General features: G+C 56.4%; 1 protein-coding gene across 2 annotated transcripts in view; it reads left to right on the top strand.

Moving 5' to 3' along the window:
- LMX1A (LIM homeobox transcription factor 1 alpha) overlaps positions 1–27301 on the top strand; it is a 119920-nt gene that overhangs the window by 76598 nt on the left and 16021 nt on the right. For both annotated transcript variants that reach the window (XM_059673991.1, XM_059673990.1), the window contains one exon: positions 6381–6613. In XM_059673991.1, coding sequence (XP_059529974.1) covers positions 6381–6613 — 233 coding nt within the window. The remainder of the gene's footprint in view (positions 1–6380; positions 6614–27301) is intronic.

The following is a 27301-nucleotide window of genomic DNA, read 5'->3' as shown; positions in this document are numbered from 1 at the left end:
TAAGAGGGTAGACGTCTCAGCGCAGGTCCACAGCCGGTGAGCAGCGTCACCTGAGCCCTGAGAGGATCCGGGAAGGAGTCTCTTCCAAATATTTGCCAGATAGTGTCGGCGCTGGCCAAGTAGCAACTGTTGGCTCTGGTTGGCTCAACACGCAGTGCTGCCGACTTCCTGAATGGATGCTGGGCGTCGGGCAGTGGCCGGCGTGCCGGCCACCACCATTGGCTAATGTCAGCGCTGACCTCGGGTGAGGGGAGCCCAGAGCCATGGTCGCCTGAACGAGATGCACCTGCCGTCTCCTCAAGCCCGTGTCCTCTCACTGTGCCTGTCGGGCTCCTCCGGTAACTTATGAAAGGCTTGTCTGGTTTCATTTGTTACAGTGAGAGTCGCAGCCTTAAGAAATGCATGAAGTTCTAATTTTGGCTCAGTCTTGCAGTAAATGATCACATGCCAATATTGACGTGGGCAGATATGACCCACTGATTTCTGCGAGTGTCAGACACTTCAAACACGCCGTCTCCTCAGGCTCCAAGGCGTCTCGTGAGGTCGTTCTGACGCGTCGATGGAGCAGCAGGGCTCGGGGGCGTGACCACTGGCCCACAGTCTCAGAGGTGGAAGGAACCCAGGCTTGAACCTGGGTTCTGTCAGACTGGAAAACCATGCTGTCCCCACTCTGCCTGGCTCACCTCGACCAGACGCTGTGTGAGAACAAGGGAGGGACTCAGCCACCCTTTTGCGATGGACGCCGAGCCAACATGCTACCCTGCGCTTCTCAGCGAGGTGCCTCTGGGCGGTGCAGACACCACACTCCCCATTCCCATCCCTTTGTATGGCCCTCACTGCTCCCCAGGACCCCAGGGACACGGAGCCTCCGATTGGCTCTGCCAGACACTATTGTTTCCCGGTTTCTCCCCACCGCAGAGCCTCGACACTGTCTCCTATAGAAGATCCTGCCACGTCTATTGTCCCTGCAGACTTTCCCACCGCCCCAGGCCCACGGGCTCCGGCGCTTATTGTGGTGGTGTTGGCTCAGCCTCAAGGACAGAGACCTGGAGCCAGCTGACAAGGTTGCTTGTGTCACTGCTTCTAAGGCCACAAGCCATGCTTTTGGTTCCCAATACTTTTGAATACTCTCCGTCAGTTCAGCCACATGGTCTCCCAGGCTCCCGGCTGCAGAGTCACCCGACAGACAGTCTTGGCTTATGGCCAATGCCTGTCTTGGTGCCTGGATGACCTCAGTTACCAAGTCAACATGGCATTAGTGAGTGCTGCTGTACTGCCCCCTGGTGGAGAGGGTGGAAACGGAGCGTGCATTGCAGAGGGACACACAGACCTTCTCCCACATTCCTAAACCCAGGACTTAGAAATACAGCTGATGGGCCCTGGCCAGGAGCTCAGGTGGTTGGAGAATCGTCCTGATAGGCCAAGGCTGTGGTTTCGATCCCTGGTCAGGGCACATACAGGAATCAATCACTGATGCACAAACAAGTGGAACAACAAATTGACGTGTCTCTCCCCCTCAACCCTTCCCCTTCCTCTCTTTCTAAAATCAATTAAAAAGTGAAATGACCCTGATGGGAGGGGTAGGGCCGTGCAGGTAGACAGGTGCCCCGCCTGCAGCTGCTTGCTGCCCGAGGCTGACAGCAGTTCTCTGCGTAGTTTGGCGGAGTGAAACCAGGACACAACCAGCTGCTCAAGTTGCAATTTGTGTGATTTCAGTCTCCATTCTTCCACTTAATTTTCCATGGCGTGGAGGCTTTGAGGAGCCCCTTTGATGTTGTCAGAATTCTGGGTTCAGGTGAATGAAGATCTCAGCTTGCAAACCTACCCTGGTGTCATGATGGGGGTCCCCTTATATTCCTGCTCGGTCCTCCCGGGCTTCCAAGCCCTTGCCCTGGGTGGCGCTGGGTGTTCACGAGGCTGCCATGTTCTGCAGCTGTCCTGTGCTTGGCCGCTGTGCATCAGCCCGTAGGGCAGAGATGGGGATGACATGGCGGCTTCTAGTGTCAGCATCTAGAGGACAAGGGGGCAGTTGGGGGGAGAGTGGAGGAAGGGGGTGGGAATTCATGGTGAAAAAGTCAGGAGTATTGATCCTGAGGAGAAAATGAAGGCTCAGTCAGCCAGCCTCTTGGTTGTTACGTTGATAGAACAAGAAGGCATTTTACAGAAGCGTGCTGGAACTCTTGATTGGGTAAATCCAGACAAATGCCTAGCCCGAGGCCACTGCTGCAGGTGGGACCTGGACCCCAAGTCCACAGCCAGAGCAACTGAAAAGCTGGCCTCGACATCCTCGCATCGCTCATGGCCTTCGTCCTGAACTGCCTGCCCCATCCCCCTCTCTCTCCATCTCCTTTACTAATCCCGATTCCCCCAGTCTCTTCACCACCATCGTATGGTTACCATTTTGATGAGGGCTTGCATGTGCCAACCACTGTGCTAGGTGGTTTCGATGCGTTAGTTCATCCTGACTGGGGCTCTGTGAGGTGGGATCTTGTATTGGTCCCAGTTTATTGGTGAGTGAACTGGCACCACCATCACCAGACCCCGGTCACAGAGCTAACTGGTGGAGGGGGCGGGGACCTGGATCTAAGGTGATGGGATGACTCCATGCTGCCTCCGGTCCTGCTGCCTCCATGGCTCAGTGTCTGTGGCTGAGCATCCCCGGCTCCTCCTGGCCCAACCCGCTGGCCTGCATTTCTGCCTGCACCTTGGGGACAGGCCCCCCCACGCTCCCAGCAGACGGGGTCCCCGCAGGAACTGCTTGGTCCTGAGCGTGTTGGAGTAGCGTAGACTCCTCATCGTGGCGCTGGGCTGGAGAGGGTCTCCCGGGAACTGTTTGTTCTTAACCTAAATCCACACCGGAGAGGCCTCTCTCAGGGGCCCCCAGGGTACTTTGGGGCCCAGGAGCTGAGAGCCCGACGGGGTCAGCTTGGTCCTGACTCCTGCCCGTCACCCCCAGGGGCAGCAGCATCTCCGGACGCCCTGCAGAGCCAGGGCCGGTCCAGAAACCCTCGCATGAGCCGCGGCCGCACCCCAGCTGCCTGATCTTTCTACTTATTTCTGCTGAGAAAACAGTGCCAGACGGATGGGGCGCAGGAGAGAAGGGGGGAAAGAGCCTGTGAGCGGCCCCCCGAGGCCCGTCCCGGGGAGACTGAGCTTATAGAGGGGTTCTCGTCGAGCCCTTCCCCCACGGAGTGGGCGTGGCCGTGGCTGTAGAAATGCCGCGGTTCCTGGCACCATGCGGATGTTCAGTAAAGATGAATCCCCCGCTTCTGTCTTCCATGAGCTTCTTTTCCTTTGAAGTAAAATAATGTGGGGGCTGAGCCATATCGCAATGACAAGGACCCGATATGCAGGGTGAGGACGCAAAACCAGTCTGCGTCCCGACATGTGGCTGTCCTTTGAGCCAAGACAGATCCCTGTGCTCTCTGTGTCTTCTCTCTTCCTTCTGCTCCCCATCCTCCCAGCTACCCCCGTAAAACATCTCAGCTCTGAATTGGGGGCAGGCAGGGCAGACTGCATGTGCCCACCTTGTTCCACACGGGCAGCGGAAGCCACGTGTCCACCTGGCCTCGTGGGCCGTCAGCTGTTCCTGCCACTCAGGGACAGCCCTCCCGTCCTCCCCAAGGCCCCCTCTTCTTGATCGCCTTAGACTGGTGCCCGAGGAGTCCCCAGGTGCCAGCCTTCATCCGAGCTTTGGAAATGTTCTTGTCTCCATAGCTACAGAGCAGGATTCCAAACCTGTAAGAAAAGCATGAAGCGTGAAATGGAGCAAATTAAGGACTTTTCCAGCCCGGGGAGTTTCAGACATGCCTAGGAGCAACCGCTTAAAGATTTCTTCAAGTGGAATCTTCCCTAGAAATCAATCATCAATCCATCCATCAATCAATGGATCAATTCTTTCTGGAAATGTGTTTCCCACAGTCCCACGGGCTTGCATTTCACCCCTGTCCCTCTCCCACTCTGGGTACTTCCTTCCTCCTCCATGTTCCCCAAAGGATTTTATATATATATATATATATATATATATATATATATATATATATATATATATATGCACGCACACACACACACACTTATACATACCAATACATACATACATATGGAGAGAGGGGGTTTAGCTGTGGTGCTGTGCGTGCATGTGTGTTTGCACACAATCTCTTTGGCCTTTGCCGTGTTGTATTTGTGAAGACGTAGCTGTGAATGATACAGTTCTGGGAAGATGTTGTTTGGAGAACTGCATGGCAAGGTGGGTCATGCCGAAACTGTCTGGGGGCCTGAGATGAGGTGCTGGCCGATTGGTGTCTCTGGTTCACAGGTGTGGAGTGAGGGGACCCCGGGAATGGACGCCGGGTCTGCCCAGGCTCTAAGTTTTTTATGTCACTCTGGTCCATCGAAGGTCAGAGCTGAGATCCCTGGGTAGAGGGTGGACAGGAGCCAGGTCTTCCTGCTCCGCCCCCTGTGCTCTGGCCCCAAATCGGCCCCTTCCTCTTCTCTGCCGTCCTCCAGGCACCTGGGACAGCGGGAGGCTGCAGGGAGGCAGCGTGCTGGCCCCGTGGGAAGGATGCGGTTGTCCGAGGGTGCGCCTCCCGCTGCCCTGTGCGCTGGCCTGCCCTCGCCCCTCTTGTCCGGTACCTCCTCCTCCACGCCTCAGACTCCCGCCACGTGGCCTCTGTGGAGCTGAGGACAGGATCCTCCTGGTCCTGCCTGGTGCCTGCCCACCTGCCACCTGCCGCTCCCCTGCGAGGTGAGGGCTGACCTGCCACGTTCCCAGGAGAATCTGTGATGGGGAGCCCGGAGCTGTCTGATGCCCAGAAGAGCGGGCCGTGGTGAGACCTGCCCGCTCTCAGGGCACAGCCGGGCCAGGCTCTGCCCCAGCGAGGCCTCAGTAGCATTCAGGGGAGGCCAGGCCCCTGGGAAACTGGGGAGAGACAGCTGTGTTTTGTGACCTAGACTTTTGACCTGGACTGTCTCTGAGCCTTCAAGAAAAAGGCAAGGTGTGTGTCAGCAGCTGTGTTCTCTGTGGCGCCGGCAGCTGTGCACACATGTGGCACACGTGATGGGCTGTGTGCACACTGCTCCTTGAGTTGCTCAGGGAGAGGGAGGACGACAAGAGTCGAGGGTGAGGGGGACCTGGTTTTCACCTAGAGGGGACCTGGTGGAGGGAGACAGGACCTCACGTCGGTCCCCGTCTCTACCCCCGACTGACCAGGCCTGGGATTTGAGCCCATGCAATTCCCGGCCCTTCCCCAGCTGCTGGGGAGCCCACCCCGACCCCCCTCAGTGAGGGAGAAGGTTGCAGTGGGGACGACCCTCAGGAGGAGGAGGGGCCGACTCACAGGGTGGGAGGAAGCTAACAAGCATACCTGTGGCCACCTGCGCTGCAGACGCCTGGGCCTTGCTGCCTCCTGAGTGTCAGCGGGGAGGGGCGAGCGGGGGACTTGGGACAGCGGGCCTAGGAGGGGCTCCGGGAGGGACTGACCGGCCGGCTCAGGTTGGCCGGCAGGATGAAGTGGTGGCTCTTCTCCTGAAGCGCAGCGCCCACCATAGAGGGAGGGTCAGGGCGACTTGTCAGGGGACGGGTATGCCCGGAGGCCCAGACCCAGCAGCACCCCACACGGGCAGCGGAGGAGGGGAGGGCTGCTGGCCTCTGGGCCTGCGTTTGGGGCCACACCGACCCCTGGGGCTGTCCACCAGCCTCACCCCTTTAAGTTTTGAGGAAGAGGGAGGCTGCCAGGTGCTCCAGGTGCGAGCAGGGAGGGCTGTGTGGTGGCCCAGGCCTGCGCTTCTGACCCGGGCCGAGCGGGACACCCCTGCAGGCGGCCCTGTCCTTCAAGGAGTCCCGGAGGTGGCCCACTCCTTCTCCAGCCTGGCTTCCTTCACCCCGGGAAGAGAGGGGGGGCGTGGAGCGGTGCGTTCTCACTCGGGCAGTTCTACCCGCCTTGCCGTGTCCTCTCTCGTCAGCCGATGACCTTTCCACGCCCTTGACCCTTGGGCGTCAGGGACAGAGAGGCTTTCTTTCCCAGTTGCTTAAAAAAGAAAACAACTCTTTGTTTTGGAAATAGAGACATGGATGGCATCAGGAATGAACCAGAGATACTTTCAGGGCACGTTCATTATCTCTTGCTTATGCCACGGGCTTTGACAAAGAATTAGGTCGCCCTGAGGTCATTTGGGAAGGAGAGCGCCTCCCCCAGACCACCCTGCAGTGTGACGAGGACGGGAGCGGCCGTGGTGGGAACCCGCTGTGTGCCGTCTGGGTTCCAGGACTTCCCGTGCTGGCCTCCTCGGCCCGTTCTCCAAGCTCCTTTTGCTGCTGACGTGAGGGAGACGGGGGCCCGCGGACCTTTGTCACAGACCTCCCTCCTTTGTCCCGCTCCCAGGCTGTTTGCTGTCAAATGTGGGGGCTGCTTGGAGGCCATCGCACCCAACGAGTTTGTGATGCGGGCCCAGAAGAGCGTGTACCACCTGGGCTGCTTCTGCTGCTGCGTGTGCGAGCGGCAGCTCCAGAAGGGGGACGAGTTCGTGCTGAAGGAGGGCCAGCTGCTCTGCAAAGGCGACTACGAGAAGGAGCGGGAGCTGCTCAGCCTGGTGAGCCCGGCGGCGTCCGACTCGGGTGAGTGCCCGCGGTGGGCCCCGGGGGAGGGGGGACAATGTGGGCAGGTGACTGTCTGCAGTGCCTTCCTGGGGGGCCAGCTACCAGGCGGCCAGGCCCACGGAAGGCAGCTCTGTGCTTCCGGGAACTTGCCCTGTAGCTGGGAGTGATCTCTGTCCAGTCAGGATGGCCACGATGTGCCAGGTAACAAATGACCCCGATTCCACGGCGCGCACCGTAGACACTCATTCAAACACTCACAGGCTCTGGTTGGTGGAGTGACTGCTCCAGGCTGGCGGTCTCCAGCGCCTGCACCCACCTGGCTCAACTCAGGCCGCAGCCCCGGCTCACGTCCCCTCCATGCGCACCCTCGGGGGTCCAGCTTGAGGGGCAGCAGGTCCAGGTCTGGTTCTTGCCCTGGGAGTGGCCCGCACACAGAAGGCATGCCCAGCCCTACAGCTCCTTTCACATCTGCCGAGGCGACTTAAAAGCTCAGACCCCAATTCCAGAAGACGGAGCCCCCGGGCACCAGGGGCCCTGCCTGGTGTGGGCACGGATGCTCTTCCAGGGAGGGATGGGAGGGGGCCATGGTCTTCCTGCTTCATTGCCAACTCTGCTCAGCCTTGTCTGCTCATCTAAGCCGAACTCTGTGGCCCTCACTTGGCGGAAGGAGGCCTGCTCACCTGTCTTTCCCTTTGGGCACCTTGCTGAGCCTCCCACTTGGGCCTCCTCCCCAGAATATTGCAAAATCTTTGAATTCCCCAAGGGCTTAGAAAGACATGCACACCCAGGGGCCACCACCCTTTCTCATGTGGAAGTAGATGCCAGGGTCCGAGCTGGCACACAGGTGTGTGGGCCTTGATCACTGAGCTATCCAATTGCAGGTTTTAATGGGCTACAAACTCAGTAGGAGGCATTCGTGTATTCCTGCCTCCCACCCCCGGGCGCAAAGACAGGAAGAACAGCTGGATGGAAGTGGCACCGAGGCGTGGCGCCTTCCCCACCACGGGTCCAGTGCGCCCGCCTCTGCACACCTCTTCTTGAGGCCGCGATGGACACCCTGGAGCTTTCCGGACACTCACGCAGTCAGCAGCCCCACCCGAGTGCTGAGGCCAGGGGCGGGCAGGACACGAATGACCAGAGTGGTGGGGGTGGGAGGTCTCCACGCCACAGCCACGAAGGAGTTACAGATACCATATTTCGGCTAGAAAAGTAAGGACTAAATGAGGACATAACTGCCCTCAAAAGGCTGGCTCAGGCCTATTTTTCCTCTAATTTCAGTAAGCAGGACTTACTAGTAACAAGCCAATCACTCTCTCAAGGCAGTTGCCTAGCTTAGCCTGTTCCCAGCTGCAGAGCTAGACATCACATGTTCAAGTATTTAAGCCACCGAGCGCTTACACTGTAGGTAAACAGCGAAGGAGAGCAGCCTGACTCAACGTGGGGGACGTCCGAAGTCCTTCTAGAGATCAGGACTAACAGAGGGGGCTCCTCAGGAGAAGGGCCCAGCTGTGGAAACCCCTGCTGGCAGGGGCGGGGGGTTGGTTCTAGAAAAGTCCCAGGTGCCTTTCAGCTCCAAATCTCTCAGTGTTGTTGCAGCTTTAAATGGTGACAGTAAAGTCTCAAACAAAATCAAATACATTACCTGTTGCCCTCGATTTGTCAAGTATATACATCTTGCCTGTCTTGCATTATAAAACGTGCTGTGCGCCAAGCCCACCTCATGGACAGTGGATGGCTCTGGAGCAGTGCTGAGCTCCCTTCCTTTGCCCTTCCAGGAGCCCAGACAGAGAGGCGCAGGAGGAGAGGGTGTGAGCAGGAGGAGAGGGTGTGAGCAGGAGGAGGGGGCACAGGAGGAGAGGGTGTGAGCAGGAGGAGAGGGCACAGGAGGAGAGGGTGTGAGCAGGAGGAGAGGGTGTGAGCAGGAGGAGGGGGCAAAGGAGAAGAGGGTGTGAGCAGGAGGAGAGGGTGTGAACAAGAGGAGAGGGTGTGAGCAGGAGGAGAGGGTGTGAGCAGGAGGAGAGGGTGTGAGCAGGAGGAGAGGGCACAGGAGGAGAGGGTGTGAGCAGGAGGAGAGGGTGTGAGCAGGAGGAGAGGGCACAGGAGGAGAGGGTGTGAGCAGGAGGAGAGGGCACAGGAGGAGAGGGTGTGAGCAGGAGGAGAGGGTGTGAGCAGGAGGAGAGGGCACAGGAGGAGAGGGTGTGAGCAGGAGGAGAGGGCACAGGAGGAGAGGGTGTGAGCAGGAAGAGAGGGTGTGAGCAGGAGGAGAGGGTGTGAGCAGGAGGAGAGGGCACAGGAGGAGAGGGTGTGAGCAGGTGGAGAGGGTGTGAGCAGGAAGAGAGGGTGTGAGCAGGAAGAGAGGGTGTGAGCAGGAGGAGAGGCTGTGAGCAGCGAGTCCCTAATGAGTCAATGAAATGTCCCAGGAGACGTCCATCTGATCTTAAGAGTTTAGATTTGGGGATCTGTCCCAGTCCACACACAATTTCTCCCCTCACTCCTGTCCTGAGCGCCTCTCCTATGGTAGGTGCTCAACAAATACTTGTGGAGGGAATGATCGAATGACCTGTCATCTTTAACATTTAAAAAAAATACTTTTTTTTATTGATTTCAGAGAGGAAGGGAGAGGGATAGAAACATCAGTGATGAGAATCCTTGATTGGCTGCCTCCTGCACACCCCCTCCTGGGGATCGAGCCCTCAATGGGCATACACCCTGACCGGGAATCAAGCCATGTCCTCCGGGTTCAGAGGTCGAGGCTCAACCACTGAGCCACGCTGGCCGGCCGGGCCATCTTTAACATTTTTATTGGTGACTTGGATGAAGAGGCAGAAAGTGGTTTTATCCGATTCATAGGCAGGGAATGCTGGGTGGCTGCGGACAGCTCAGTGCTCACAGAGTCTGGCAGCCTACTAACAGCAGGATGGAGTCTGACCGCGGGGTTCCAGAATTCAGGGGCAATTCCGTGGAAGGGGCCTGCTTGGTGGAGCTTCCCCGGGGCTTTAGCTGACCATAGTCCACAGGAACCAACGGGAATGTCGCAACGGTAGAACTGTCGTCGTTAACGGTGGGGGTGCAGCTCCTGAGGCCCCCACGGGAGGATGGGGCTTCATGGAAAGCTTTGTTGATGATGTAAATTCAGGGGGTTCCCCTCCAAGCTCCTATTTCTGTCCTTCCCACCATGGAGGAAGTCCAGTCTTGTCCTCCACACATCCAGTCCAGCACCCGCTGGCCTGGGTTTGTTCCCTCCCATTGCCTGTGGGGTCCACACGGCCGTGGCCCCGCAGCTGCTTGAGGCCACACGGCTCTGGAGAGGGAACAGGCGAGCGCAGGGGTGAGTGTGGGTCACGGAGCAAGAGAGGGAGCAAGAGAGGGAGCTCTGTCTGGGGACTTGGACTTTCCAAGATTTCTCATGTTTGCAGGGGCTCCACCCTCCTCGCCAGTCCATGGCTCCCCAGGTCAGGCTGACAGGCAAGCGCCTTCTCTACATCACCCCAGCTTCACTGGGCATGTGCCCATCTCCCCCTTTGTTCCACGCCTTCCCTCAGGGATCTGCAGGGGTGGAGCGGGTTCCCTGGGGAGCAGAAGCTGTCGCTTCCTGGTGAAGCTGCCCAGATGACCATGCTTATGATATCTGACCGCCCCTTGCTCTCTTCCTTTATTAATATTAATAAGCCATCTATTTACAATAACATTCCCCCTAGAGAACATTGGCCTCTGAAATCTTACAAAGGTGCGTGGGAGAAGGTCTCATCTGATGGCAGTTCCGTTAGCTTTTGCATCGCTCAGAGCACAGTCGGGATATTTGGCCTAATTTTAGATGAGTCCTTTTACGGGTCACTGACAAGCCCCAGGGAGCCTGAGCGGGGGATCAGCTTGCTAAATGACAGAGAGAGAAAGCAGCACAGAGTGTTTGCCTGTGTGAAAATAAGGCGAATGGGGCTGAGTCACACAAGGGTGCAGACCGTGCACAGGTGCAGCGGCAGACCTCGGTTCAAGGTCAGGACTGTGTCCAGCAAGGGCAGGCCAGCTGCCTTTTCAGGACGAGAACCTGCTGCCACTAACACTTTCCACGACAGGTGGTGGAGGCGGGTCAGTGACCTCTGCCTGCTTCCCCCTCGCATTCTGGAGCCCGTGGTTTTATGGCGCTGACTGTCCCCATGAACACAGCACATGACACATGTGCAGCTCCATGGACACAAGGCTCAGGAGACATTCAGGGGCCGGGTCTCCTCACTGCTGTGGCCAGAGGCTCCCCTTGTCCTGGTCCCCGCTGTGCCAGGGGCCTTGCATGTGACACCCAAACAGATGACTCTGTAGCGGGAATGAGATTATTTTCTTTGGGCTTGTGGGCCCCTCGGAGCCCAGGGCCTCTAGGACAGACCTACCAACGCTCATGCCCGTGCCCTTCCCTGGGCCGCCAGCACGGGCTCTTTAATTCGTGGGCATGTTAGAGGTTGTCCAGGCCAAACGCCCGCCAATGCTCATCCGGCCTCTGCCTGGGTGTCTCCAGCACTGGGGAGCTCTGACCTCACATTCTTTTAAATCTAGTTTATTGATTTCAGAGAGGAAGGGAGAGGGAGAGAGAGAGAAACATCAGTGATGAGAGAGAATCATGGATCGGCTGCCTCCTGCACGCCCCACACTGGGGATCAAGCCCACAACCCGGGCCTGTGCCCTGACAGGGAATCCAACTGTGATCTCCCGGCTCATAGGTTGATGTTCAACCACAGAGCCATGCTGGTGGGCGTGGCCTCACACTGAGTGTGGATTGTCTGACTTATTACACTGGGCCCCATTGTGTCTGTGTGTGTGACTCAGCTGTGGCCATGGCTCTGCTTGCAGGGACTCACAAAACCAGTCAGCGTCCCAACATGCGGCTGTCCTTTGAGCTGAGACAGATCCCTGTGCTCCCTGTGTCTTCTCTCTTCCCCCTGCTCCCCATCCTCCCAGATACCCCTGCGAAGAGGCTGCTTGCTCTGCCTGTAAAAATGCTGCAATCCCTTTAGAATGCACCTCCCAGAGGGGCTAAAACCTTCCATATGCAGCCTGACTGCCCATGTTGTTATTACCACTTGTCATCTCTGATGGGCCCATGGTTTCTGTAGCTTTTTTGGCCCGTCAGTGGGGGTAGGAGCTTGGGGTCAACCATGGCTCCTGCCTGGTCCGCGTTTCTTGATCATCCATATACACATCAGAGGTTATCTGAGAGTGTCTCCTGCAGCGATTTTTAAAAACTTTATTTCGAAGTAAAATCTTAGATGTACAGAGCAATTTCAGAGCAGGACAGGCGTTCCCACGCACCCTCCCTCCGGCCCTCCCAAGGTGACCTTTTACATGTAAGTGTACATTCTGATGCCTGGGCCGTGTAGACCAGTGATGGTGAACCTATGATACGTGTGTCAGAGGTGACACGCGAACTCACTCTTTTGGTTGATTTTTCTTTGTTAAATGGCATCTAAATATATAAAATAAATATCAAAAATATGTCTTTGTTTCACTATGGTTGCAAATATCAAAAAATTTCTATACTGTATGTGACACGGCACCAGAGTTAAGTTAGGGTTTTTCAAAATGCTGACACGCCGAGCTCAAAAGGTTCGCCATCACTGGTGTAGACCATACCATCAACCTCAGCACAGCACTGCCGCCTCAGCGATAGACCACTCGTTTCCAAGGGACTTTTCTCTAACGTCTGCATCCACCCCAGGGCCCCATCCAGGGTTCCACGTTGCATGTTGTTTTATGTTACATTTATGGTAAATTGCTTTTCCCCTCATGGTTGCGATCATGAGGAACGTGTAGCAGCATGTCGCTGTTGGCTCTCCCTCCGGCGATATCCTTTATGCAGTGCTTCCCACATGGGCTCAGGCTGTTTTTTGCTTGTTTTGGGGTTTGTTTGCCATTTGGAGGTTTCTGACCTAAAGAACAGAATGCACGTTAGATGACACCCCGGGGTTGGTTCCTGCCTGCGACTTTCCCCAAGGTCAAACCATGGCACCCTCCTGGTTTGCTGGCTCTTCCTGGGTCAGACCCACCTCCGAGAGCCGCTGCCTGCGTCCCTTGCTTTGTCCTCGAGAGTCCGCGTGTCAGCTCCTTCCGAGGCCCTGCTTTTGTGGAAGGGCTTCCCGGCGGAGGCGTGGGGCTGTCTGTGGGGGGTGGCCTGGGTCCTCCGGGAGGCTGCTCCGTCCTCATGGTCTGTGCTCACCTGGTCCCAGCACCGGGCCTGGCACACGGCAGGCGCTCGGTAACCTGTGCTGTTGTCCCCTCGACGCTGGCCTCTGAGTCCTCAGCCAGAAGCCCCGCCGTGCAGGGTGGCTCCCCACCCAGTGGAGTTGTCAGCACTCTGCGGACTGGGTTTTCCTTGGGCTGTGAGGTCGCGGCTTTGGAGGGTCCAGGCGGCTCCCAGGAGCTGTTTCTGTGACACCCCTTTCTCCTCCCCCCCAGGCAGCGTCATCCGAAGTGGCTTTCACTGCCTTCTACAGTCTTGGAACTGATTTTTTTATTCATTACAGAAGTATTTCAGCCTATCTTGGAACTCTTCTTGTTCTCCAATAAATTATATTTGAGAGGCAGCTGTGACCTCATGCATTCTGAAAAATGCCTAGCTATCCCGTGGATTATCTTGTCAGTTCATCGTCATTAATTTTAACATACAAGGAAGGAAAGAAGACAGCAGGAGGTACGGGGATCTCGTTCTCGTGTGGCAGTGCCAGAGCTTGGGGTCTAAAGCGAGACGGGTCTGAGTTTGGGTCTCGGCTTGTACTCACAAGCTGTGCCCTGGGGAACACCAAGAGGCCATGTACAGGGCCTGAAACTTGGTTCATATCCAGGAAATGGCAGGTGCCATTTTTATTAATCCTCACCTGAGGATATGTTTTAATTGACTTTAAAGAGAGAGGAAGGGAGGGAGTCAGGGATCGAACCCACAACCTAGGTATGTGCCCTGACCGAGAGTTGAACCCACAACCTTTTGGTGCACAGGACAATGCTCCAACCAACTGAGCCACCCGGCCAGGGCTAATGGAAAGCAGTTTTTCAAGATTCTTCTCTCCAACACCATTTCCCAGAAAATTTTAGCTGCAGCTCAGTAACAAATGTTTCTTATAATGACTTAATATACACATTCGTATGTGTGTGCATGAAATAAAGTTTTAATACTTAGATTTACTCACAGCTTATCCCTCGTGCTAATAGTTTCTGTTCTATTTATTTTTTAATGCTTGTCTTAGCCATATTTTCATAACACACTGACAGACAGAGGCCGGAAGTGTGAACACTACTGTTTCAAAGGGCAGTTTCCTACAAACATAGCCCAGGCTCTGGAATAGGTAGACATTCCTCAAGTTTCAAGCAATAAATATGTCTCAGTCTCCTACATGCACGCATGCTGTGTCGGTGTCCAGACGACCAAAGACCTGGACTAAACCACTGGCCGCAGGGCCTTGGCACAGAGCCCGGCACTCAGTAAACGCGCAATAACTGCTGTCCCTGCGTCATTGTTGGTGCGGGGACGAGATGCGAAGAGCGCACGTGTGTGTCTCGCGATAGCACAGAGGTCGGTGGGCGTTTCTGAGGGACTCAGAGGCCTCTCTGGGGAGCAGGCAGGAGGCGGCTAGTACTCTCATCCCTGCCGTGAAACTGACCAGAGCTGTGTGGCCCCCGTCGAGGCTGGCACTTCTCTCTGTTCCGAGGCTGTGTCTTCTGGCGGGTTTATTTATCTTCCTCTCTTAGGTGGAGAGATGGGGTGCAGGGCCCTCGAGTCAGGCTAAGCCCGGATAAGAACTTAATTCTACCAATTACAGAGCCAGGACACTTGACACTCAGCCTCAGCTGTCACTGGGTGTCGGAAATGTCACAGGCAGGGTACAGCTTCAGACAGGTGCCATCTCTTCTCTAGCGACGATGATTTAATTTCGATGTGGGCTCACACTCAGTGACTTTGTTAAAAACCATAATTGAAGTGCACGCACTTGCTTCAGAGGTCTTTCAACCATTACGTGTGTGCAGCGTGCATCCATGTGTCTCACACACAGTCCCTGTAAGAAAAAAAACTGGACACACGGACACTTGGCCTTTGGGATTGTTGCATGATTGTGACAATGTCAACCGTTCCTGAACCCGGTGCACAAGCATGGCCCGATGCGGTTGACCGGAGTCACTGACTCACCCGTCAGGTGCAGCTGATGGGGACGGCGGTGTTAGGATGATCCCTGGTCTCCGGGTCAGGAGGATGAGCAGGACAGATCTGCTTAAGGTCCTGCAGTGAGTCATGGAAAGCACCGGAATCCAAGCCCGGCAGTCCAGCTGCAGAGCCGGCTTCCCGAGGCCCTGGGCTGCGGTGCCCGTGGATGGAATGTCCGCGTCCATGAACACAGACCTCACGCTGCTGCTGGATTCGCTGGCAGCCGGCCTGCAGGTGGTGGCGCTGCTCCAGGCGCTCAGTAGGACGTCCTACCTCCAACACCCAAATGAAGAATCTTTTCACAGATCGTTAAGGCAATGGAGACAAGGTGATGGGAGCTGCACTTCCACTCTCTCTGAAGTCAGTCACACCTTCGCCTTCTGCTCTGACGCCCAGCTCCTCCTCTCCTCGGTAATTAATCACTGTCACCCCGCTTCTCCTGGGCACCCCCGCCAGGAAGCAGGAGGCTGCGGAGCATCCGAGGATGGCGGAGGTGGTACAGGGCAGACGCACTTTCCAAGTGCATGCAACGTCCTGACATTGTTTTCTTGTTTTGTTTTGCTTTTGCAATTACTCAGCGAATGTCTGTCCTGCTCCTGTGGCTTATTGGATGGAAGCAGGAAGAAGTCGACCTTTCTGTCCAGATGGGCAGCATCAGCCATGCCAACGACAGCCCTCGTTAAGTAAATGAATAAATACAACAGTGACAGTCAGTGCACATCAGAGCTTCTCCTGCCAGGCTCCTGCGGGCTGGCCTGGGAGGTCCCGCCACTTGCCCAGCCCACGCTCAGGAGAAGGGCGCTCAGGTGTGTGTTTCCAGGGCCGGGACCGGGCGTGTGACTGATGAGTGCCGAGTGCCATCCCTGCCTCGCCGAGCCGGTTCCTGACTTCAGTCTTCGTCCCCTGAGCTCGGGGACCAGAGACTCGCTTTGCTATCGTGTCGTAAAGGTGTGGAGGGGGATAGGGCGGACGCTGGTGGTGGGGCTCAGACAGTAAGCCCAGCCCGTCAGTGTTTAGAATTCCAACCGGGAGGTTCCACGTGGATCTGAGGTGCTTCAGAGTGGACAGTTCCCTGAGCAGGAGGAGGAATCACTGGCCACGTTGCCCTGGCCCTGGCGTCGGTGACCTAAGAAAACCCAAATCCAGTTTCCTAGGGATTGGGGCAGACCGGCTAGGGCTTCCTCTGAGCCTTTGCTATTTGGCGCGTGGACGTGTATGGAAAACCACGCAGTTTAAGAACCGTTGACTTCTTAGTGGTGCAGTCCAGGTGTGCATGCAGGTGCGGAGGCATGCCTGTTTTCTCTTGGCGGTTCTGAGAGGGCTTGGTGCTGCGTGGGCACGGGGGCACTCGGTGGGAGCAGGGGGCCACGCTGGTGTTTGAGGTGAGTGAGCAGGCTCACCTTCTTGGGAATCCGTAAGCATGGGGAGCAGTGGGTGCCCCCTCAGCCTCCATCCCATCTGTGGAGTCTGCAGGGTACACGTAGAGGTGTATGAGGCTTGATTGGTAATCAAATGTTTTTGAGCACTGACCATGTCACAGGCCTGTTGTGGGTGCTGTGGTGAGAACGCTGCCTGTTGTGGGGTGAGAATGCTGCCTGTTGTGGGGTGAGAACGCTGCCTGTCTTGGGGTGAGAACGCTGCCTGTCGTGGGGTGAGAATGCTGCCTGTCTTGGGGTGAGAACGCTGCCTGTTTTGGGGTGAGAACGCTGCCTGTCGTGGGGTGAGAATGCTGCCTGTCGTGGGGTGAGAACGCTGCCTGTTTTGGGGTGAGAACGCTGCCTGTTGTGGGGTGAGAACGCTGCCTGTCGTGGGGTGAGAACGCTGCCTGTCGTGGGGTGAGAACGCTGCCTGTTGTGGGGTGAGAACGCTGCCTGTTGTGGGGTGAGAACTCTGTCGTGGGTTGAGAACGCTGCCTGTTGTGGGTGCTGGGGCAAGAACACTGCTCTCCTGAAGGGCTATTGGAGAGAGGCAGTCAATAGCCAGGTAAATCTATAATAATAAAAGTGTAATATGCTAATTAGACCGATGTCCTTCTGGACATCCTTCTGGGTGACCTTCTGTACAAAGCCGGGGCTGTGAGGGAAGCCGGGGTCCCTGGTGATAGAGGGAAGCTGGTGCCGGCAGCTGGGGAAAGGAAGGCCTACTCCTGCATGAATTTTGTGCATCAGGCCTCTAGGAGATAAATAAGATTATATGCTCAAGAGAGGGTTACTCTTCAAAGAGGTGACCCTTTAAATTTTCTCTACTTGTGTATTTAAAAAGTGACTTTGGAATGTGCCTAGAGCAGTGATGGCGAACCTATGACACGCGTGTCAGAGGTGACACGCGAACTCATTTTTTGGTTGATTTTTCTTTGTTAAATGGCATTTAAATATATAAAATAAATATCAAAAATATAAGTCTTTGTTTTACTATGGTTGCAAATACCAAAAAATTTCTATATGTGACATGGCACCAGAGTTAAGTTAGGGTTTTTCAAAATGCTGACACGCCGATCTCAAAAGGTTCGCCAACACTGCCCTAGAGGGTTACTGGGTCTGAGGGGCAGCTGGGCTGGCTGTTGGGAAGGCTTCCTAGGAGGGTCTGAGGGGGGCAGGGGGGCATCCCCAGGTGGGCCTGAGGGGGGCAGGGGCATCCCCAGGTGGGCCTGAGGGGGGCAGGGGCATCCCCAGGTGGGCCTGAGGGGGCAGGGGCATCCCCAGGTGGGCCTGAGGGGGGGCAGGGGGGCATCCCCAGGTGGGCCTGAGGGGGCAGGGGCATCCCCAGGTGGGCCTGAGGGGGGCAGGGGCATCCCCAGGTGGGCCTGAGGGGGGCAGGGGCATCCCCAGGTGGGCCTGAGGGGGCAGGGGCATCCCCAGGTGGGCCTGAGGGGGGCAGGGGGGCATCCCCAGGTGGGCCTGAGGGGGCAGGGGCATCCCCAGGTGGGCCTGAGGGGGGCAGGGGCATCCCCAGGTGGGCCTGAGGGGGGCAGGGGCATCCCCAGGTGGGCCTGAGGGGGCAGGGGCATCCCCAGGTGGGCCTGAGGGGGCAGGGGCATCCCCAGGTGGGCCTGAGGGGGGGCAGGGGGGCATCCCCAGGTGGGCCTGAGGGGGCAGGGGCATCCCCAGGTGGGCCTGAGGGGGCAGGGGCATCCCCAGGTGGGCCTGAGGGGGGCAGGGGCATCCCCAGGTGGGCCTGAGGGGGCAGGGGGGCATCCCCAGGTGGGCCTGGGGGCAGGGGCATCCCCAGGTGGGCCTGAGGGGGCAGGGGCATCCCCAGGTGGGCCTGGGGGCAGGGGCATCCCCAGATGGGCCTGAGGGGGCAAGGGCATCCCCAGGTGGGCCTGAGGGGGCAAGGGCATCCCCAGGTGGGTCTGAGGGGGGCAGGGGCATCCCCAGGTGGGCCTGAGGGGGCAGGGGCATCCCCAGGTGGGCCTGAGGGGGCAGGGGCATCCCCAGGTGGGCCTGAGGGGGGGCAGGGGGGCATCCCCAGGTGGGCCTGAGGGGGGCAGGGGGGCATCCCCAGGTGGGCCTGAGGGGGCAGGGGCATCCCCAGGTGGGTCTGAGGGGGCAGGGGCATCCCCAGGTGGGCCTGGGGGCAGGGGGTGGGCCGCAGACTCCTGTCAGGAGAGCGTCAGGGGCAGATGCAGGCCCTTGTCAGCTGTTTCTCACAACTGCTGAGCTTTGGTGCTGAATCAGGAAGACTCTGGAATTAAAATACAGGGTTGCTCTTTTCTTAGAGTGAGCAGAGTGGTGAGATTTAGCCAATGAAAATTCAGTTAAATTTGAATTAATATGTGTGTGTGTGTGTGTCTCACGCAATATAAATTAAACTGTGTGTTTTGTATGTAACCTGGCAGCTCTAGATGTGAGAATCCCGTGGGGGTGGGGATGGGTGCCTGAGTCTGCAGGGTGTGCGGATGGATGATGATGGACAGATGGATGGATGGATGGATGGATGGATGATAGACAGGGGGGAGTGTGATTTTGTCCCAGGACACCTGGGTTCCCCTTTCCCTTTTGTGCCCTGCCTTGGCTCCAACCAAGCACATGGAGGCTCTCCCTCTGGCCTTAGAGCAGTGGTCCTTAACCTGTGGGTCGAGACCCCTTTGGGGGTTCAAGGACCCTTTCACAGGGGTCGCCTAAGACCATCCTGCATATCACATATTTACATGACGATTCATAACAGTAGCAACATGACAGTTATGAAGTAGCAACGAAAATAATGTTATGGTTGGGTCACAACATGAGGAACTGTATTTAAAGGGCCAGAAGGTTGAGAACCACTGCCTTAGAGGAAAGTGGGGAGTGACTTCCTCCCCCGTTACCTTGGCAACTCCCTCATGCCTTTGCGTCACAATTACACCTCAGCTAGGTGATCTCCATCCCATTTCTTTTCCTTCTCAGCTCATTTTCCCGCTCAGGGCCCAGCCAGTGGGACACCCTGGGACATCGAGTCTGAGGGAGCCTCTGGGCCAGGCCAGGTGTGCCCCAAGGGGGGTGCCAAGGGCGTAAGTTGGTCGGTGGGTGTGTGAGGTGGAGGGGTTGCGAGGCGGTGGGTGTGAGGTGCTCCAGGCGGCGGTGCAGGGTGTGCAAGGCGGTGGGTGCCAAGGGCGTGCACTGTGGGTGCAGGTCTCTCAAGTCATAGGCGCCAAGAGTGCGGGAGGCCGTGTGTGCGGCGCGAGCGAGGCACAGTGGCCGGTGCTGGAGTGGAGCGCGCAGCCCCCCCCCCCCCCCCCCACAGTCTGCCCGCTCTTCTGAGGCCTCGGACATGGAGGAGGACATGGAGGAGAGCAGCACAGAAACACACGGCGGCAGTTTTATGAGAAAATGCAGATAAAGAGCCAGGCGCTGCGGCCAGATGTTCCCCATAATCTCCAAAGCCGTCCCTTCAATTAGAGCCTCCCCTGAGCCGCCGGCCTGAGTAAACACGCCTGAAAGCGGGACTTGGTTTCCAATTAAAAGTGCGCTCACTCCCTCCTGCTCCTAATTCCCGGGCGGGGCGGGCGGCGGGTCGTCCTGTCCCCCTCCTCGGCCAGGCCGGTCCTGTTCCCCAGTGACGTCAGGCGGCGGGATTAGGGCCCACCTCGCGCCCCGAGCGGCTGCAGAGTTAATTAAAGTAACGCCCCGCAAATCCGCCTGCTGGCCGGGAGCCGCGGGCCGGCTCCGAGGGGCTTTCTGAAGCAGGTGCTGGGGATTTGTGTGTGTGAGTGTGTGTGTGTGTGTGCATGTGTGTGCGTGTGTATCTGTGTGTGAGTGTGAGAGTGTGTGTATGTGTGAGTGTGCGCGCGCGTGTGCATGTGTGTGTGCGCATGTGTGTGAGTGTATGTGTGTGAGTGAGTGTGTGTGTGTGAGCATGTGTGTGAGAGTATGTGTGAGTGTGTGTGTGCGCGTGTGCGTGTGTGTGTGTGTGTGTGTGAGTGTGTGTGTGTGGACTGAGATTACTTTTCTCCATCCCCAGGCTTCCACCCCTGTGCAAGCTCAGGAAGGGACAGTCACACAGGCCACTGGACCATGCTCTTCTGGGCCCAGCCCTGTGTCGGGCGGGGCGCTCCCCGCCTGGTGGGGCACTGAGCTCCGCGTGAAGCTGCTCATCCTCTCCATGCCCAGCCGTGGGGACGCTCAGGGCATCAATGAGGGCAGGCGGAAGAGAGGTGTTTAAGTCACAGGGAAGCGACCTCGCGCCTCGAGGCTCTCGGAGCTGAGCCCATGGCAGGCCGTTCAGGCCACCTCGCAGCCTGGCACCGGGCACTCAGCTTCTGTGGAATTTCTCTCCTCAGAACTGGTGGCGGGTTGTCTGGTCTCAGATGGGGGGTGATGGGTAGATTAACTTTCTGGCCCCTCTCCACACCAGGAAAGAATCAAAGAATAGAATCTGTTCTCTGAAAAATCCCAGAAACATCAACCAGCAGAAAAGCCGCACAAGATCATTCAGATGCAAATGGCTCTCCTGCCTTGGGAAGATCTGCCCCAGTAATTACTTCAGGCTTCAGCCGGCCTGCAGGGGGGGGTGGGGGTGCTCAGAGCCAGTCTGCGGAGTCTGCGCTGTGTGCTTGTTCCTTCTTCTCGAGCGATGCTCACGAAATTAAATTGAGGCCAGTTCAGCAAACAGTTCAAGGGCCATCTCTCTGCCAGACGCCGGCTCAGATACAAGAGGATCGGAAATAACTTGTGTTATAAGCACTCGGGATCCTCAGTGGATAAGCACTTGCAGTAAAATGCGGAATGCACGCTTGTGACATAGAGTGCAGAGAGCTGAGGTCATGGGCTGGGGCCATAGTCCCCTGGGGGCAGAGGGGCAGGGGGCTGTTTGGAAAATGCTTCACAGTGGACGTGGCATTGTCACTGAGTCTGGACAGAGAGTCGTTTTGGATGGTGAAAGGTATACGAGGATGTCGTTAGAAGGAAGGGTGTTAGAAGGAAGCCCTGAAGTGTTACCCACTGATCCCCAACTTTATTTTTATCTAGAATAATCGTGTGATATTGTGGGCAGCTGCAAAGTCGGGCTGTGGCGGGCATGGGGGAGGGCGGGATGTGGGCTCCTCCGGGCGTGGAGATCCCGGGGTTGGTGACGGCGAGGTTGATGCCTGAGTGTGCAGGGTTTTGTGTGTCTTCCTTGGGTATATTCCGGTGGCCATGGGGAGTCCGATCAGAAGTTTGTACATGCAGCTGCCATGTCACTCAGTCTGTCCTTCCACAGAGAAGTAGGGAGCTGGGTGGGAGGGGCCTTGCCAGCGGGGAAGCTGGGAGGAATGCTGTGTCTCCCAGGTGAGAGGTGAAGGCTTGAACCTAGAGAGAGGTTTCACAAGATGCATTCCCCACGTACTCATTCAAGGCTTCGAGAATCCCTGCTCCTTGCCAGGCGCCATGCCAGGGGCTGGGGATGCAAAGTGAACAGAACAGGCCCCGCAGCTGCCAGGGGAGCATGAGGCCTGGAATCGAATGGCACTGGCTATGGGAGAAAAGCTAAAGTCGAGGATGGCTTTGAGGTCTCTAAATTGGGAGAACGGCGAGGTCCCGGGCAGGTAGGAAGTTCGGGAAAGGATCTCAATAATGAATTAAACACTCAGTGTGAGTTCAAAGGTATTTGTGGACCACGTCCATGTGCCGTCTGTGGGCAGGTGGACACTGTCAGGGTTCAAGGGCGAGGCCAGGTGTGGATTTGAGACTCACAGAAAAGCTAAGGGTGTGAAAGTAGATATCTGTCACAGTATCTCCCGTGGGCAATTTCCTGAGCTCGCACAGCTATGGGAGAGAAACCAAAACAATAACACCAATAAGTGCCGAGTAAGGTGCTGGTTCCCGGGGCAGGCCCGGCAGCAGCCCCCCTGGGAACTGGCCACAGCTGCGATTCTCAGGCTGCTCAGACCCACTGCCTAGGACACTGGGGCAGGGGAGGTCAACATCCGTGAGGCTGTCACGTGTACTGTGGGAGACGGACTGGACAGGAGCCACCCACGGAGCCGTCAGATGCTGGTCTGAGGGCAGCCCCGGGACGGCTTCGGTCAGCCTGATCCCACCAGTGAAAGTACAGACACAGACACTGACCAAGCCCTGAAGTGTTACCCACTGATCCCCACCTTTTTAAAAATATTCTTTTTATCTAAAATAATCCTTTGATATTGTGGGGCTTTTATTCTACCCGGTCCCATCCATCTCCAGTTCTGACTAGTGTGGTCTTCTGTCTATACACTTACGTTGTCATGTCCTTGAACACGCTATGGATGGAGGACTATGAGCAGACTTAGGACTCAGATAGGCTTGGGAAAATAGCTTCTAAATTCCCTTTTAGTTCTGAGTCTGTGGTATAAATCTCTCTCTCTCTCTCTCTCTCTCTCTCTCTCTCTCTCTCTCTCTCACACACACACACACACACACACACACACACATGTTCTGTAAGTCCCCATTGTCACCGCCACCTCCAGTGTTATACCTTCAGACAGCGCTTGGGCCTGAACTCTGTGGCCAGCCTGCGATTGCTCGCCCGGGGAACATCAGAGATAAAAAGACGCTGGTCTGTGGTCCAGAGGGACTCAACACACTCGAATCCGTCGGTGAGAGAGACATCCTGTCTGGGACGTGGTGGCGATGGTTCATGCACTCCGAGTGTTTACATGATTTTAGAGAAGAGAGGAATAGATGAGGACAGGCCTTGTCAGTGACTCAGTTAATAATTTTTTAAAAGAAAGACTGTGGGGTTTGGATACTGGGTTTTACTCAGTTCTTCTATCTGGTAGCTGGTGACCTGGGTGACCTTGGAGCTCCCGCTCCTGACTTGTTAAATGGGCTGCTGCGAGCCTGGTCTAGGGTGGCAGAAACAACGTGCTCATCACGGGCCCGGCGCAGAGTAAATGCTCAAGGAAGAGAGAGTGTGACGCGTATGCACTTGGCTGCTGGTCCTCATCGGCATCCCGCCGTACCCCGGCAAGGAGAGTGAGGACGCCTTCCTGCCTCCGGTGCCCTTGGCGGTGGCGGGAAGCTGTGTGTTCGGCTGCTTGACAGACACGCAAGGCACTGCAGCTGGCGTGGCTTCTCCAGCAGCTGGGCTGTGACGAGAGGGAATTTGGGTTCTTGAAGGAGGGACAGAGGACGCCACAGTGTCCGTGAGGTGGAGAGTGCAGAGGGAAGGTGGCCTTGGTGCCAGCACTTGCCCAGGGCTCCGCAGATTGACGGACCTGGGCAGCCAGCTGACTCCAAATTGCATTTATTTTCTTGGTCAGCGATGACCTTGAGAAGCTCATCATGTTTGCAGATGTCTGACCCCTCTCCCATCCCCTCCCCCCCAGCAAAGCAGACCTCCTCCCATGGACAAAGCAGACTTTCCACCCCCCACCGCTCCTTCCTCCTGGTGACTCGTGGCTCTGGAGACAGCGCCGTGCTGCAGGCCTGCCCCGGGTGGTGGGTGAGGGCGATCCGTGGAGACCTGGCTTTCGTCAACAGGCTGGTCGAACCATGGGCTGCCGTTTCCCAATCCTTCTCTGAGGTCTGAGAAAAGGAATGGAAAGGCCTCCTTCTCTGATGAACCCAGGGTCTCTGAGCCCAGACTCAGTAACTCCCAGTGGGAAGGGCTCAGGGCAGGGCTGAACCTCTTCCCCAAATGTCACGGCCTCTCCACACCCTCTTCTGAGGCTGTTTGCTGCTCCCCAGCATGGGCACCCCTCCCCTCCACTTCTTACACCGTGGACCATGGGGGCAGGTCCGGCAGAGCCCGCCCCCAGCCAGGTCGCTGTCTTTGACCCTGGATGTGCTGAGGAGCAGCGGGCGGCAGAAGGATGACTGCCCTTCGTCTGAGAGACCCCCCGAGGGTGCTTTGCCAGGTGCCTGGGGCACACTTGACCTTGATGTACGTGGGTCGTCTGTGCAGGTGAATTTCCAGGAACAGCAGGCTCGTGATCACGAAGGTCCCTGGGAGTTGGGAGAAACTCGTATCAGAGTATCTCGAAGGCTAGAATCCTCAAGTTACAACCTTTAGAACAGCATTCTCAGAACAGGTAAAAGGAAAAGTGCCTATATTATATCCATTGAAGAAGGAAAGACTATCCAGCTATAATAGCACACCTGTAATTTGCATCAACCATGGATTCATGGAACCTGACCAACCAGCGCTCTCGATTAAGCAGCATGTGGCACTTGAAGTCCTCCTATCGTGTAAAGAAGGAACTAATCAGAAAATAAGCCGATATCAATGATTTGTTTCAAGCAACAACCTTGAGAAGGTGTTTCCAGAGTTCGGGCCCACTCAGCCCAATCGCCTGTGCTCTGGGCCGTGTCCAAAAGGCAAGAACCAGGGCGTGCCGGAGGCAGCAATCAATCATTCTCTCTCATCATTGATGTGTCTTTCTCTCTCCCTCCTCCTTCCTCTCCAAAGTCAATAAAAAATATATTATAAAAAACACGAACCCTAAAAACCACACAGACTAATTATGTCCACAAACTCTCATCAGTGAACCGGTCACGTTTTCTCTCTCGGTGGCCCCTAGAGTAGCCACCTGCTGTGCAGTGCAAGGAAGCCCACGCTTGGTGAGACGTGGTGGGATTTCCAGGACCGCTCGTGGGATCACCTCAGCGTCCGCTCTTTCCGGCGTGGCAGCGAGCGGCGGACTTCTTTGTAGCAGTTGGGCCTGTGTATGACACAGCAGCGCAGATATTGGGGACGAATTAGGAGGGGGCTCCGCTAGCAAAAATGGTCAGCTGTCCAGTTTCTGTCCAGTATCTGGAATGAATTCCCTTGAAAGTCCTTTCTGGCCCCAGGTTTTGTCTGCTGCTCTTGGGATCTGGCCATGGTGCTGACCGCTCATAGGCCCTGTGTCCCCGTGCCTGTGACTTCTGCCCCTGAAGCCGGATTCCTGGGGTAAAGAACCGTCGTGTCTCCTCACTGGCCACTGCTCTGGAGGAAGCCGTGTGAAGGCAGCTCCGCGGAGTAAGAAAGGAAGGCGGAGGGGACTGGAGCTGACGTGGGTGTCAGGATGGCTAGCGAGCAGCGTGTCTGGAGGTGCTCACCTGGTGAATGAAGGGACATGCCTCACCTGTGAAGTCCCTTGTCAACCTCAAGAACTGGATGAGCCAGCGGCCAACCAGGAGGGCAGAAACAGCTGTCGGCATTCAAAATAGAAAGAGGTCGATACCAAGCATTGGTTACACGGCTGATGAGATTGTTGAGATGCAAACAGATTGGGATGGTGAGGCCTGCCACCAGTTTGCAACAGAGGAAGCTGATGTAACCGCTGGGAACTCTGGGGGAAGCTGAAACGTCAGTGGGCTTTGCGGGTGTGACTTGGAGACATGGAGGAGAGGCAGCCGCACCACCCACGGCAGGGGAAGGTCGAGGAAAACCTTCGTTTCTAACTCTCCTCTGATGTCCTTGTAAACGCCTCCATTGGCTGAACCAGACAGATGCACCCTCTCCTGACATAGAGGAGACCAGGATGGAATCCAAGTGGAAGGAGCAGCACTAACCCATCAATCTGGGACACTGGTGAGGGAGAAAATTAGAGGCTTCTAAAATGGTGGATACATCCTTAGCTGGTTTGGCTCCGTGGATAGAGCGTTGGCCTTCGGACTGAAATGTCCCAGGTTTGATTCTGGTCGAGGGCACATGCCCAGGTTGCGGGCCTGATCCCCAGTAGGGGACGTTCAGGAGGCAGACGATGTTTCTCTATCATCATTGATGTTTCTATCTCTCTCTCCCTCTCCCTTCCTCTCCACCTCTCCAATATCAATATATATATATATATATATGTATATGTATGTGGTGTGTGTATATATATAATAAAATGGTGGATACATCATTTAAAAATCAATGTTTATTCAGAAAAGTTGGGGGCCTCCTGTTGAATTGAGGAGGCAGCAGGTATCGTGGCCTGGATTAGACGGGGAGCAAAGTGTAGAAGAAAGCCCTGAGCTGGGGAGGGGGGGATGGGCAGGTTCTACTCCAGTCACTGCATGGACCAGCTATGGCCTCCGTTGCACCAGGAACAAATGCAAGGTCCCTGACCTGCCCGCGTGCCCCAGCATGGCCTGGCACTGCCTCCTCCCCCATCCTCTTCACAGGCTGTGGCCCAGCCCTGGAGCTGAGCACACCCAGCATGTTCTGCTCCTCTGCGGGGACATCTGCCCTGAGCGCGTCACCCGGCTTGGTCCTTCTCACCACTGTCCAGTGTCACCACTCAGTGGGGACCACCCCACCTAAAATTGTGTCCTGAACCACAGATGTCTGCATCGCGGTCACTGTGGGTTCAGTCTCTGCTTATCACTCTTCACTGTTTAAATTCTAAAATGATCTAGTTGGTTCTATTTTGATAAGTTTCCCGCAAAGAAAGGAGAGTTCTATAAGAGTAAGGCCAAGGTTCTCCAAGTGTGGGTCCTGAGCCAGCCGCACCAGCCTCCCTGGGCGGTTGTCAGAGGGGTGACGTCCAGATCCCATCCCCCACCTGCTGTGTCGGAGCCCTGGGAGCCGTGGGCCGGCCTCCGGGCCCAGCCCAGGTGGTTCCTCCAGCCACAGCTCCGAGCCACCAGCTGACCGCCTCCCCAAAGCTGCCGTGACGGGATTTTTATCAGTTCAGTGCCGTATCTTTTTAACATTCACACTTAGAGCTTGTGATGCATGATGTTGTTCCTGCCCAAGTGGTTAGAGAATAAGACAACATAAAATTGTCGTCTAGTCTGAATGTCCTGAGTAACTGAAGTGTGCTCTGCGTATGTGGGAAGGGAGCAGGCACAGGTGCTCTGGGTATGTGGGAAGGGAGACAGGCATGGACAGGAGCTGACGGGGCGACGGGGAAGGTAGGCTTGGACCTTTGTGTTGATGCAGAATTACCGACCCGAAGGGGCTGGCCTCACTCTGCGTCTCCTTCGGATCACGGCTCTGTTTGATTGTATTCTTAGCATTCAGCCTGGTCAGAGACTAAGTTAGGTTTTCATTTCATTCACCGTCTGTCTTCTCCCCTTAGAGCAATGGTTCTCAACCTTCCTAATGCCGCGACCCTTTAATTCAGTTCTTCATATTGTGGTGACCCCCAATTTCATTGTTACAAATTGAGCATAATTAAA

The sequence above is a fragment of the Myotis daubentonii genome, chromosome 18, assembly GCF_963259705.1.
Source record: "Myotis daubentonii chromosome 18, mMyoDau2.1, whole genome shotgun sequence".
In the NCBI taxonomy this organism is placed as follows: domain Eukaryota; kingdom Metazoa; phylum Chordata; class Mammalia; order Chiroptera; family Vespertilionidae; genus Myotis; species Myotis daubentonii.
The sequence above is the reverse complement of the archived record's forward strand: the minus strand, read 5'-3'. Positions and strand labels throughout refer to the sequence as shown.